Source organism: Haliotis cracherodii, unplaced genomic scaffold (assembly GCF_022045235.1).
Source record: "Haliotis cracherodii isolate W230 unplaced genomic scaffold, xgHalCrac1.p SCAF_10, whole genome shotgun sequence".
In the NCBI taxonomy this organism is placed as follows: Eukaryota; Metazoa; Mollusca; class Gastropoda; order Lepetellida; family Haliotidae; genus Haliotis; species Haliotis cracherodii.
In genome coordinates, this window is record NW_027266265.1 from 24,551,387 (window position 1) to 24,566,752 (window position 15,366).

The 15,366-nt window shown below is 42.6% G+C and overlaps 1 protein-coding gene across 2 annotated transcripts in view; it reads right to left on the reverse strand.

Moving 5' to 3' along the window:
- Window positions 1–15,366, reverse strand: part of LOC139454195 (E3 ubiquitin-protein ligase RNF31-like) — a 247,916-nt gene that overhangs the window by 45,781 nt on the left and 186,769 nt on the right. For both annotated transcript variants that reach the window (XM_071235763.1, XM_071235762.1), the window contains one exon: window positions 10,779–10,897. In XM_071235763.1, the coding sequence (XP_071091864.1) occupies window positions 10,779–10,897 (119 nt within the window). The remainder of the gene's footprint in view (window positions 1–10,778; window positions 10,898–15,366) is intronic.

Genomic DNA, 15,366 nt, shown 5'->3' on the forward strand with positions numbered 1-15,366 from the left:
AGCACAAGTGATCATGTAAGTCAGTCTGTACAATATACTGCACAAATCCCACTAGGTCAGTTGACCTGATTACGGTCAAAGGATGTTTACAGTCAGTCTTGACACGTGACATATAATTCTTCCTGCTCAGTAAACTGTAATCCCGTATCTTGAGTCGACTAGTTTCAAGCTCTACACGTGGCAGACCAGTGGTGTGTCCAAGTTCTGAGTAGGAACTGTGATGTTGACGGTGTAGGAGCAAGTTGATCCCCATGAAAAAAGTGATGACTGGTTTGGTGTTATGAACGATGACCCAGTTGAGGGTCTTCAGGTCAATTCTCATTCTCATATCAGTTGTATTCTTCTTCGGAACTATGAATAAAACCTTGGTCTTATTGGTTTCCATTAGTCTCCGAATGGCTTACTTCTTTAGTAGCTTCCTGACGGCCAGATCTGCTGCCACTAGCTTGGCTCCGACGAGATGAAATCTGCGTCTGACGGCTTGAGATTTCAAGAAACATCATGATTCCTGAAAAGTAACTGATGCTTGTCGTATCGCCAACTTGGCTGATAGTTGATGCTTGGAATCATTCCTTGTATCTTGTCCAATTTGCCGTTGAATGTCTTGGGAGCAGAAATTGGTAGTGACATTATCAACCTCTTGGTTTACCAGGAAACAACTCTTGAACGAATCTCTGCCAGTATTTGTTGACACTGAACTCATAATAGCTGTGAAGACATCCAGACTTGGGAATAATCGGGTCTGAAAAAGACAATCTAGCTGGCTGGACAGTTGGTCGGTTGGTTGGGCGGCTGGCCCAAGTAGTCCATGCAACGACCATACGGTCTGGTTTAACATCTGGCTGGTCAGCTGGCTTGATGGCTTGGTTGCCGTGGACGGCTGGTCCTTGGATACCGTGCGGCTCCTGTACGGTACTGTCTCTTGGTATAACCAAGCCTGCTGGCTTATACCCAGCTGGTTGGATGGCTGGTCAGTCGGCTGGCCCTACAGCCGTGTATGAAGGTTGGACAGATGGCATCCCCCTCTGTGGTCTCATGACCGGGGAATTCTTCTTTGCCAGAGCTATCTCCATGATCTTGTTCATCTCTTCATATGGAACTGAGAACTAGGTCTCAAACATGCTCTTCATCATCTCCTGCTGTTCTTTGAACAGTTGATGGATGAGACTCATAAGAGTACAGGAGATGATGGATCAGCTGGAGAGGGAGATGCTGGGGTGGAAGCAGATTTCTCGGCTGTGATGTTTTACACCTTCTTCTTAGCAGTTCTCAGATCTCTGTATACAATCTCATTGGATCCTAACTTCCCTCCCTTTCTTGTTGCCGGCGCAACATGGGGCAAGAAAACTCACACCACACTGCTACGTGAGTGAGTGAGTGAGTGAGTTGGGTTTAACACCGCTTTTAACAGTATTCCAGTTATATCGCGGCGTCCACACTGCTACGAGGCTTTGTCGATGACGATAAGAGAGTTGCTGAATGTAACAGAAGGTTACATGTTGGAATTGATGTTGGGACAGATAGGGAACTGTTGCCCTTTCATTTCGTGGAGATTCATAGTTAAAACCTCCACTTCCATTGAAAATATTTGGCAGACTATACGTCTCCTCTACGTATTCCAGTCAACAGGTGGGCATTTCCCTGACTTCAGTGATATACACGTTCAACCCGATGAAAAGCCAGTGGATTTAAACAAGCTCTTGTCAGGAACAATGAGGAAGATGAGGAATTGACTCCTTCACTAGAAACTTTCATCGTCCTTACATGGCTCCAGTTGCTCCACCAAGACTTGCCACAATTGGTCAAACAACTTTATGGCACATAAAGTTACGTTCAAGAACAATATCCTCTGTTAAACCGTAAATATCACAGGCACTAACATCTCTTCTAGATGAGGTCAGCACTTCCGAAGAGGTCAAGGTCATGAGAACTGCCACTTCAAGATTTGGAGGCCATCCTAACTTTACTAGGCCTTGTGTGATAAACCCTTTTATGGGAGTCTGTGTCTACACAAGAAGTGCCTTGGAAATACCAGGTTCTGAAACAGCACTTGAGGAGCTCTTGTGTCCTGTTTTGGATGATCTTCAGCAGGAAGGGATGGTTGCTAAACTTGCAGATGACCTCTATTGTGGGGCTGATTCTCTTCCAGAGCTTTTGACGTACTGGCGGTGTGTCCTAGATGAACTGTACATCAACAAACTCAACCTAAACTGTCTGCCAAAAAGACATTCATCGGTCCGTCCTCAGTTACTATACTTGGATGGATATGGCAACAAGGCACAATCAGAGCTAGCCTGCATAGAACATCTAAGTTATCCACGTGTCCACCACCTGATCAAGATAGTGGGTTGAGGTCTTTCATTGGTGCTTACTGTACAGCTATCATACTGCATTACTTCAAACTTACTACACTTGCTATGCAGCACTTTCCAGCCAAAGTTGAATCCTGTTTTTGCAAGGTACAAATTCAATTACGAAGTTCAGGGGTCATCTCACTTTGATCAGTTTGTGACTAGATTAAGGCTGCTAGCTACAGATTGTGCATTTAATATGTCTGATGAAACGGTGATGGACCGCATAGTGTTCGGCACATCATCTACTAAACTTCGTTTAAATTGATAAATGAAGGGGAGAAATTGACACTCGAGAAAGAAATTCAAATGGGACAAAGTTTGGAATACTCTCAGGAACAGTTGAAAACAATGGTCAACCCTGAAGTACATACAGTTTCAGCCAGTGATCATTCCCATCGACACAAAAAGTATCATTATTCCCGGCAGAAATCACAACCAGTAAAACCTCACAACACACCAAATAGGAGATCATCAAACAGTGATGACAAAACACATAGTAAGTGTAGAAACTGTGGTCGATCACATTCTAAGCGGTGCATGTAGCTTACCTTGTCAGATTGATGAGTATTACGTTGTAGAGACAGAATCAAACCCTGTCTCAAAACATGCCTTGAATTGGAGCTTTTCCAACTTACCTGTGCAGTTGATATTTATGGGTCGAGTAAGAAATCTGGAAAAACCTCTTTCCCGGTGAATGTACGATACACATCGATCCGTGTGCTATCCCTGTAGTTCACCCACCACGAAAAGTTCCAGTCGCACTTCGTAAGAGACTCAAAGACGAGCTTGATCGAATGGAAAAGTCAAACATTATCACAAAGGTTGATGAACCAACTGAATGGGTCAACTCTTTAGTAATCGTTGAAAAGCCACACTCAAAGAAACTGTGCATATGCCTTGATCCATTGGACCTAAATCGTGCTATACAGCGTCCACACTACCCAATGAAAACACTTGAAGACATCCTTCCAAGCCTCTCTCAGGCTCGTTATTTCACTAAACTTGATGCTCGATCTTGATATTTGGCCATCAGACTGGGTTAGGAATCTTCATTTCTTACAATGTTCAACACCCCTTATGGACGTTACAGATTTCTTAGACTACCCTTTGGGATACGTTCAGCGCAAGATGAATTTCAGCGAAGCATTGACGAGTCCTATGAAGGACTAGATGGCGTTGCAGCCATAGTTGATGACATTCTGGTGTATGGATTACACCAGAGGAGCATGATCACAACCTGCGGAACATGCTTTCCCGCTCCCGTGACAAACGTATTAAGCTTAACGAAGAGAAGCTTGAAGTTGGTGTCACAGAGATCCAATACTTTGGACTCATCTTGAGTGCTGAAGGCCTCAGACCGGACCCATCCAAGGTCTCTGCTATATGCTCAATGAATCCACCACGTGACCGCTCTGAATTGGAACGATTCTTGGAACTGTGAATTATTTAGCCAAGTTTGCTTCTAATCTGTCCGAGATCACCAGCCCTCTGCGACAGCTCCTTCCCAAAGACGTTGAGTTTGTGTGGGATCATCCTCAGTCCACAGCGTTTCAGAGAATCAAGGATATCATCACACAGACACCTGGGCAAGTTCTTGCCTACTATGACCCAGACAAGGATCTAACACTCCAAGATGCATCCAAGTATGGTCTTGGTGCCACTCTCTTACAGGATGGGAAGCCTGTCGCTTATGCATCTAAGTCATTGATCACCACAGAGGTCAATTATGCAATTATGTCAAATGTTTGCTATCCTGTTCGGCTATAAGCGTTTCCACCAGTATGTTTATGGTCGGCATGTGAAAGTCAAGTCCGATCATAAACCTCTCATCTCTATCATGAAGAAGCCTCTTGCTGTTGCCCCTGCTCGGTTACAGCGTATGATGTTGCAGCTACAAAACTATGACTTCACAGTGGAACACAGACCTGGGAAGGAAATAGTAGTAGCTGATACCCTTTCACGCAAGTCAGTGCCTGATACCTATCCGCACCTTTCAGAAGGTATGGATGCACATGTCCATATGATAGTATCAAATGTTTCTGTCAGTGACAAGAGGATGGAGGATATTAGACGAGCCACAGAAGCTGACCCTCAGTTCTCCTTACTCCAACAAACTATCATAGATGATTGGCCTGAACATAGGAATCTATGTCCAGGGACGATACTTGAATTCCGGAACTTCAGGGACCAACTTGCCTTCATGAACGGTATCATATTCAAGGGTCAGAAAATTGCCATACCCATGTCCATTGAGGACAAGCATGCTTGACAAAATTCACACTGGACACATGGGAGTTGAAAAGTGTCTCTGATGTGCTCGTGACATTTTGTTTTGGCCTAAAATGTCAAATGATATCAAAAGTCTTGTACTCAACTTTTCTGTGTGCCTAGAGATAAGAAACTCTAACCCCAAGGAACCCCTCATATCACATGACATCCCCAGTCATCCTTGGCAAACCGTGGCCACAGACCTCTTCTTATGGGACACCCATGATTTTGTGGTCGTTGTCGACTATTATAGCAGGTACTTTGAAGTTTGCAAATTACCCAGCAACAAAAGCACCTCTGTCATCAATGCTCTCAAAGATGTATTTGCGAGACATGGGATACCGGATAAGGTGATATCTGACATTGGCCCCCAGTACTACTCACAAGACTTTGCTCAGTTTGCAGAAAAATGGGACTTTGTGCATGAGACATCAAGCCTTCATTTCCCACAGTCAAATGGTCTTTTGCCGAGAAAACTGTCCAAACCATCAAGAGCATTTTTTCCAAGGCAAAAACAGATGGCAGAGATCCACACATTGGTATTCTAGAGTACCGTACTACCCCAATGGAGGCAAATCTATCACCCTCTCAGCTACTCATGGATGGACGATTATGGTCCACCTTACCTTGTACTCAACATCAACTTTTGCCTGAATCTGTTGATCATTCTCAGTACCAGAAAGTACTACAAGCAAGTCGGAGGAAACAAAAGCACTACTCCGATACTGCTGCCAAGCCCCTTTTGCCCCTTAAAACAGGAGAAGCATTTCGTGTACAACACAATAACTTGTGGACACCTGCAGTAGTCACAAAGCAGCACAATTCCATGTCTTACACCGTTCGCACCGGCGATGGAGCAGAATATCGTCGCAACGGATGTCACCTACTAAAGACACATGAAAAACATGACATACCTGAAATGAACATTGATGTCACAAGTAGTGAGTTACCACGTGTTCCACAGACTGACAGAGCCGTTACCTGTACTCGTAATACAGCTCAGGTCAAACTCTCTGATGACCCTGTAAAATCACCGATCCCATCACTAACACAGAGTCCCCAGAAATTAAGTTATTGACAGTGCCAATAATCAATATATCACACGTTGTCAAACCCAAGGTTATTGCCTCAGTGTAGTTTTTACCAGTTTTAGCTCATGATGATTGTAAGACTATACAACAGTTGACCACAGTAAGTTTGTGTCAGTGTCAGGCTATATAGGCCACTTCACAATATTTGTTACAATTTACATTCAAGAATTGACAACCTTTGAGTTATTAGTTGTAATTCAAGTTTGCAGTGTTAAGCATCATTGAAGTAATTGAATATGATCAATATCATGTGTTTACTCTTTGTAGTCATTTTCTGTGCTCTTTAGTTCACTCACTGTCAATGTGTCCAACTTTTTTTATAAGAAAAGGGATGTACTGTTATCATACTGCATTATGCCATTAGTGGCTGTGTTGGTGTATAACATATTAGAGTAATCTCCCTTGGCGACTTAGCCGTGGGGACCCCCTGTTTTACCGGATGTACCAACTGTTTATGTATGGCAATAAATACAAGACGGAACACAGAATGTCGTTTTCCATTATTTATTCGTCAGAGGCAGCAACAGCCTAGGGCTAGTTCAAGTGCTACAAATCATTCCTAAAGCGTGCGAATATTACACTTACAAGGTACTGGCCCATGTTTTGCCTAACTGTGCTTCCAACATTGGTTCATTTGACAGTATTGAGGCTTGCCAGCAGTCACAGGACAAGATAAAGTGGATGGATCGTCTCTTAGAAGACTTTGCCCAGTCTGCTCTTACATCCACCCACATGATCACTCCACCACTTTCCAGTGATCATCTATGGATTGTCACTGATGGCTCGGTCAAGAAACTTGGAACTTCTCACACTACATCAATCACTCCGTAAATAAGTGTTCCTCACCGACAACAAGCCTTGAGAAGCCATGCCATGGCGAGTTCTCCGCAAGCCCAAGATCCCGTCGGACTTTATGAGCAGAAATGATCCCGATCATTGCGCAAATGAATTTTGTCAAATCTGCTCTTTTGTTCAAATGACTGAAGAATCTACATCCTTTGCTTCTCTACCCAGGATATTTTTGTGGTGATGTGAGATTAGGTTACACAAGCCAAGCTGCCTGGCTTACCATCCAGTCCAAAAGCTCTGACCTACAACGTACCCACGCCCATCTGTATGGCAAACTCCAGACAACCCTCCTTGTAAGTCAGATAATCAGCATACTTTACACATGAGTGACACATTAGTTACCACTTGCATCTCAAGCTAACGGCTTACACGATCCAGACATCCACCTACCAAGTTCAAGGACTATTATCTGAACTTTGACATTTCATCAGTGCCTAATTTGACACAATGCTGGTGCATTGACCTCTATGTCATTTTGCTACACAGAGTTACTCATGATATATTCACCAGATGTTCACATTATGTGTGAGAGCAACATTCTGCATATATATGTTCATGTTAAGGGGAAAAAAATGTTGTTCCGCTGGTATGGCTTTGGATAAGTTTTAGGAAAACGTTACGGTTACTTCGCAACGACCACTTCTGGTGGCCATCATGTATGTTATCCTTGCTGGAGTAAAAGCATGGTGAAATATTGAGAGTGTTTTGGTTGTTGTGCCTTTCCCAAATGGCGTTGTCTGATTTTTTTATGATTTCTATCGAGAAGTTTGTCATAATTTAATACGTAAAACATTTTACCACCTTTGCGAAAGGTATGTAATGTTTCAGTGATTCTCATCAGTACTACAACAGGATGAACATATATACACACATACCCACATGAAAGCACGAAATGCAAATTTTGCATAGACTTAACTACAGCACTAAAATTAAATCTAATTGATTCATTATCCATCAAACACAGATATCAAACATTACCAGTAAAGGTTTTAGAATGTTTATTTTGCTACTGGCAATTTCATTGTGGTCAAGTTCTTGTAAATAACATATAAATCATGCAAATCCCATATCCTCTCTCAGCTGATAACCTGATACATATATTTTCATAATGAATGAATCGACCCATCTCAAAAGGACTAAATTGAGGATAATATTAAGGATGAGCAAAGATATGATACACTTCCAACAAACTACAGTTACATCTGCAGCCATTTCCTAACTGTGACATCATCATATGCTCCAAAATCAATTTATCCTTCCAGAACATGATGAATATGGCTTCCCTTTCAGTTCTGATGACATCACTGCCGGATCTGATGATGTCACTTTCGGTTATGAGACCACTTTCGGTGACTTTGACATCACTGCCATGACTACAAAGCATGATTCCTGGCGATAGATAACCTGAGATCTGTCTTACACCCATTAGACAATAATGATCAAAGGTTAACCCACCTTTCAAGGCTGCTGCTGTCGGAACTCTCATTCCGTCTTCTCTACCACCCCTGCAGGGAAAACTACTTAGCAAGAGATAGAATGGCTGCCACTACTGGCCCTAGATTTTAAGTCCCATGAAAGATAGGTTGACAAACGTGTTTTGAGGCTTCCCCTGTGAACTTAAGACCATCTATCCACAGACAGTGTGTTCCAGGTTCCCGTACGTTGTACAAAACAATTAACCTCAGTGCTATGGGTCTCTTGTCTCATGGGTCCAAACATTGAGTAGACAGCTGTGGATCATCCCCTGACAGTGGCTTTTGTGATATCTTTATCTGATAATGTCTTGCAAGAGATAAACACCACCTCCTGTTTTCTCTGTGAGATTCTTTTACAATTAAGATTGGGCATAGGAGACCGATTTGGTGTAACCACAAGTTTGCATCTTTTGTGGCATAACAAGGAGGAAAAGACGTGCACAATATCCATGTCCAAAATCATAAAGAATGCATTAACTTTGAGAGGTCCAATACCGGAAAATGTACCCTGGAAACCTGTTGTTGAGATGTGACGAACAAAGAGAAGTATGTCCTACACCAATATTATCCAATGATGAAATGGAGAAACAGTTCTGTTGTTGTCTGTGGCAACAAACATCGAGCATAGGGATAAGTGGTGCATGAGAAAAAGTGGCACAAGCTGATTCTTGTCCTCATCAGATGAAAAGAAAACTTCTTGTATCCATATAGATGCACTAACTGGATGTGAACAATTCTTAGAGCACTGTAATTCAAGTGAACAGTAACTAGAAAAATTGTAAAAATGAACGTAGACTGAAGTTCAAAGTTACTGTACTGATTCCATCTGGAATTTTGGTGGATGTAACCAATATTTTTTGTTGAGAAACTTCAGCTCTGTGAACAAGTGCATCTCTTGTTGTCGGCATAACAACAAATCACTGATCACGTATCATTGGGTAATAGAAACTTGAAATCATGGTTCTCACTGGTCAGAGTAGTTGCACAGTAGAATGATCTATCAGCACAATGACTGGTGTATCCCCTGAGATGCCCTCATAGGACTCATGAAGAGGTGTATCTAGCTCCTTGATCCTGGCCATATGCAAAGACATCTTGATACTGGGAGATCTCATTAACTTGAAGTAATTTTCATCAATAGATGAAGGGTCTAGAAAAGGACAACCTTCCATCTGGCAGATGCAACTTTACATTTGAGGCAGAGGCAATTTATCTCTACTCAACTACTGCAAATTTTCATTGGCTTGATGGCCACAGGAGAGTATGACGCCTGTAAGCTGAAAACAATGGACCTCAACAACCAGAATACTACAGCATTTAAAGTGCAGTTTGTTCTTCTCCTTAAGGTTGCAGATCTGGTTTAAGGTGATAAATCTCAAAGGCAACTATGCTTGTCGTAAAAGGTGACTATGTTATCCATAAAATTGTGTCTATCTTGACATCCGTCAACTTCTAAGTATTGCCGGGTGGTCAGGTAGCCCAGTGGTTAAAGCGTTCGCTCGTCATGCCGAAGACCCGGGTTCAATTCCCGACATGGGTACAATGTGTGAAGCCCATTTCTGGTGTCCCCCGCCGTGATATTGCTGGAACATTGCTAAAGGCGGCGTAAAACCATATTCAATCAATCTAAGTAATGCCTATCAAACAATTTGTGACTAACGAGATCGGGTGTTCAGGTTTGGTGACTTGGTTGGTGCATGTCCTCGTATCCCAACTCAGTGGATCGATGCTTATGATGTAAATCACTGGATTGTCTGGTCTGGACTTGATTATTTACAGACCGCTGTCATGTAGCTGGAATATTGCTGAGTGTGACGTTAAACAACAAAGAAAAAAAATGACTGACTGAAGCAAGCTGAGGGTCTAGTGTAGCTGTGGCCTCTCTGGTGATGGTACCTGAGACAGGCTGCTTCTAAGGAACCACTGCTGGGCGTTTCCAGTGGTATCCATGACTTGTGTAGAGTCTGTACGGTAACCATGCAGTGACTGATGGTCACGGCTGGACGGTGCTTTCCAATTCTTGATGAGCTTGGATGGATGTGGATCAGGGCTTCTACTGGTGCTTGCTGCATGGAAACCATGCTTGTTAGTCAGCCAAGCCTAAACCAGTGATGTACAAAGAGGGGGGACAACCCTGAGGCCTCTTGGCCTGGGGATGATTCTGGGTCAACTTGTGCTGCTGGATACTTTTCTGAATCTCAGCTAGTGCAGTTGGAGACTCCACAATAGAGTGGGTGCATATCTCTGTCAAAGCTGTAGAGACAGATGAAAAACCTCACTGGTTTTCTAGCAGCCTGCTTCTATCTGGCCTTCTTCCAAGCATCTAGGCAGCATGAAGAAAACGGATTTCCACTGGTCTAAATTACCCATACTTTTGCAGTCAGCTGCAGATGACGGTGAAAGAGATGCCATTCTGTCCCACAACCTCACCCATTCTCACATGACCAGATTCAAGAACTAATCAGCTGTAAATAGGATATTAAAGTATATGTATCTAGAAAAGTTAAACTGAAAGTATAGATTAACTACAGTGTGACAAACTACTATAGTGTGCTGGACAAACATTTTCATTGTAGCAGGAATGAAGTGAGGCAGTACAACTGATTATGGATAGTTGACGTTGAAGAGGAAAGATTGACATAATGTGAGTATTACAGGATTTATTGCAGTTATGTAAATTGGGAGGATATATGCAGGAATTATGTAAAACATGAATTTACATGTTATGGGTGGTCACTTACTCCTTGTTTGTAGAAGGGTTGAGAGCAGCCGCTACAAAACTCATGAGCACATTCAGGGCATTTGAAATGCATGCATCCTCCTTTCGCAAGTGAGTAGCGCATCTTACAGCTTGGGCAGTCTGAAAGAGAACATATTAAATATGATTATCATTAACATATGATGTATGCTCTATCAGAAACCAACTCATCTGCCCTTGATTTGCATGAGCTAAGACGTAGATGTTTAGGTTGATATATCTTCCAGCAAGTACACGCTCCAGTCGCTTATAACAAAGCTGAATGCCGCTGTTTGAATTGCGAGGATAAGGGTGTTTATTCAAGCATTATTATCATTCACCAAAACTTCCATATGCCATCTTATAATCTTGAATGTTTAGCTTGTTTTACAAATACTGTCTTTTAACTAATGTACAGAAATACCACTTTCTACTGTCAAATGAAACATGAAACATGTGTTTGAACCCATTTGACCCTGAACATGACAATAAATCTCAAAGTTTACAGTTAATTACTGTTCAGTGTCTCTAATGTTCTAAGAAATATTTATTGCCATTAGAGCCATGGTGGGTAACCAGAAAACATTGTCGACAAACACATTTCACTGATTGTACCACAATATTTGTAACATATTTAGCAGTGTAAATTTCACCCTAAGGATGAAAATTATTTACAAGGAATTTGATCAATTAAGAGATCTTACTTTTGCACTAAACTTCAGTGCCTTATGATAGTGTACCCATCACGATTGTGATGATAAGGATTTTCTTAATATTAGGAATCTTTAAATGACATAGAAATGATAGTTTCAGTAGTCATTGGTCAGTGAGAATGGCTTGCTTCTTTCTTGGTATTTTGATCGAGCATCATGATCGAGCCAAGAAAGTAGGCAAGGGTGAAATCTACGACTTTGATACAGGCTAGTGGACACAATTAACTCAGTAAGATAATCATCATTAGGACATGTCCTTTCCAATGATATGCTTCTTCCTGAGGATAGGCTTGTGTTCCTGGATACGTTCCTGAAGGTTGGCTAGTGCCCTGGATACGGCTCTGAATATAGGCTGGTGCTCCTAGATACGTTCCTGAAGGTAGGCTGGTGCCCTGGATACGGCTCTGATAATAGGCTGGTGCTCCTGAAGGTAGGCTGGTGCTCCTGGATACGTTTCTGAAGACAGGCTGGTGCTCCTGGATACGTTTCTGAAGATAGGCTAGTGCTCCTGAATACGTTCCTTAAGACAGGCTGGTGCTCCTGGATACGTTCCTGAAGACAGGCTGGTGCTCCTGGATACGTTCCTTAAGACAGGCTGGTGCTCCTGGATATGTTCCTTAAGATAGGCTGGTGCTCCTGAAGATAGGCTGGTGCTCCTGGATACGGCTCTGATGATAGGCTGGTGCTCCTGGATACGTTCCTGAAGATAGGCTGGTGCTCCTGGATACGTTCCTGAAGACAGGCTGGTGCTCCTGGATATGTTCCTGAAGATAGGCTGGTGCTCCTGGATACGTTCCTGAAGACAGGCTGGTGCTCCTGGATACGTTCCTTAAGATAGGCTGGTGCTCCTGAAGATAGGCTGGTGCTCCTGTATACGGCTCTGATGATAGGCTGGTGCTCCTGAAGATAGGCTGGTGCTTCTTGATACGTTTCTGAAGGTAGGCTGGTGCTCCTAGTACGTTCCTTAAGATAGGCTGGTGCTCCTTGATACTTTTTTGAAGGTAGGCTGGTGCTACTTGATACTCTTTTGAAGGTAGGCTGGTGCTCCTGGATATTTTTTTGAAGGTAGGCTGGTGCTCCTTGTACGTTCCTTAAGATAGGCTGGTGCTCCTGAAGGTAGGCTGGTGCTCCTGGATATGGCCTTGAAGATAGGCTGGTGCTCGTGCATACATTCCTGAAGATAGGCTGGTGCTGCTTGATACGGCCCTGAAGACAGGCTGGTGCTCCTGGATACGTTCCTTAAGATAGGCTGGTGCTCCTGAAGATAGGCTGGTGCTCCTGTATACGGCTCTGATGATAGGCTGGTGCTCCTGAAGATAGGCTGGTGCTTCTTGATACGTTTCTGAAGGTAGGCTGGTGCTCCTAGTATGTTCCTTAAGATAGGCTGGTGCTCCTTGATACTTTTTTGAAGGTAGGCTGGTGCTCCTGGATACTTTTTTGAAGGTAGGCTGGTGCTCCTGGATACTTTTTTGAAGGTAGGCTGGTGCTCCTAGTGCGTTCCTTAAGATAGGCTGGTGCACCTGAAGGTAGGCTGGTGCTCCTGGATATGGCCTTGAAGATAGGCTGGTGCTCGTGCATACATTCCTGAAGATAGGCTGGTGCTGCTTGATACGGCCCTGAAGATAGACTGGTGATCGTGGATACGTTCCTGAAGATTGGCTAGTGCTCAAGGATATGTTCCTGTGGACAGGCTGGTGATCGTTGATACGTTCTTAAAGATGCCGGTGTTAGTCATTGTCTTACTTCAAAAGGAATACAAGAATCAGGAACCATTTCCTTATAACAACATTGACCCAGTGAAGATCTTTTAAAACAAGGCTTGTGCTCCCCTTCTTGGGGATCTGTTTCTTTATGCATATGAATCGGCATTTCTGTTCAGATTGGCAAAGTCAAAACAAGGTAATTTGGTCAAGAAGTTTAACTTAAGCTTTAGGTACTGTAAATCTTGAATTTAATGCAAAAAACATCGCATTTATATCAACAATAAGACATTTTAGATAGCAGAAATACCAACTTAGACATATGCTGAAAAGAAACAACTATGTATTCAACATCACTGTTTATTGAGCAGAATTTGTAACAAATGTCATTCAAACTCTAATTACATCCTGTGAATTGTCACAGCTTTCAAGTGAGGATTCTCCTGTAAACCTGACAGAGGACATTTCTTTAGATATACATCCACTGATGCTTGAGAGGCGGGGGTGTCGCATTCATATTGAGTCGCATTTTTGGCTAGGGACCAGCGGTCGCATTCTTTTGTAGACGCATTAATTTCACGATTTACAGTATATCGATGATCTGATATCGTTCCCATAACAATAAAATAGACAATTCCTTTCCATTGATTTTCCTACCTGAACTAGAAATATAGGAGACCAGTGAGACCGCCTCATCTGTTTCATATTTAGATCCATGCATAAAGATTCAGAGTGACGAAACAGTCTCCACAAGACTGTATGACAAGGGGGATGACTTCAACTTTCCAATAGTCAACTTTCCCTTCATGTCGAGCAATATTCCAGCAGTTCCAGCCTTTGGTGTTTACATTTCGCAAAATTTGAGATACAATCGAGCATGCTCTTTCAACCAAGATTTCATAGAGCATCATACAACTTTTGCTCAGAAGTTGTTTGATCAAGGTTACAACATTCAAGGCCTCAGTAAAGCTTTGAAAATGTTTTGTTGAAGACGTTTCCAAATTTGATGTAACAAAATTCCCTATTTGACTTGTACCATATGTTCCCATGTTTTTTCACGTGAACAATTGACTTGCCTTTGCATGTGTTTGTGATGGGTGCCACCCATGGGACATGTTACACTCACCTTTTCGCGAACACCTAGTACCATTACTATTTGATAGTGATTCATAAACACATGCTCATTATATAGTTGGAATTGTATAATCGACAATCGAAAGGGTTTCTAAAAAGGTTTAGTCGCTTTATTTATGTGATCATATTTTCTTGACTTTATGACAAACCTGGTAGCCATCGCTGGCTTTTGCCTATAAGAGATTTTGGTAGGCCGAATTATCAGTATCTAGAAATGTTGAAGATGTGAGCCTGACTTGTCTGTGGATTAATGGGTTATGTGTCCCACTTTTCATAGTTGTTATCTTTCCAATGATATCTGTACTGAACAACAAAAGATCCTGTGACATTGAATGAGATTTAATGCAAAGTCATGTTTTTTACCAAATCTGAAACAAATTTCGGTTTGCAACAGATAAAAGACTCCTCTGTCCTCTGTCTTGCTGTAATCCCATCCCATACCATAACGCTGCAGCCCCCGAACCGATCTTCTTCCATGACACAATGATTGATGGAACATTCACCTCAAGGTCGGTACAGTTGAATCCGTTCCATCGCTGTGGCTGAGATGAAAACGAGACTCGTCAGTAAATAGAACTTGTCCCCACTGAATGGCCGTCCAGCGAAGACGCTATCTGAACCAATGTGGACGAGCTTGACGGTGATTTCCTGTCTAAATGGGACGTCTGGGGGGTCTTCTGAGGCACATATGAGGCCACGACGTACAGTTTGTGAAGATATTCGTCGAAGGCCACGGATGCTTCTTCCAGTCACTGTTGCTGGCTGGAATCGATTTTGTAGGTGTGTTGTTCGAATCCAGTTGTCTTGTCGATTATTGGTTACGCGTGGCCTGCCACTCTGAGGATGGTCTCTGATTGCATTCGTCTGTTCCCAACGTTGCCATACACACCAAATGGTGTTTCTGTGGATGTTAAATTGTCTTGCAACATCACGTTGATTCGATCCTGCTTCAAGCATACCAATGGCTCGCAGAGGCTCATTTTCGGACAGGCGTGGCATTTCTTAATGTTGAATAATTGCGTAATTTTTTTTTTTTTTGAGTGGT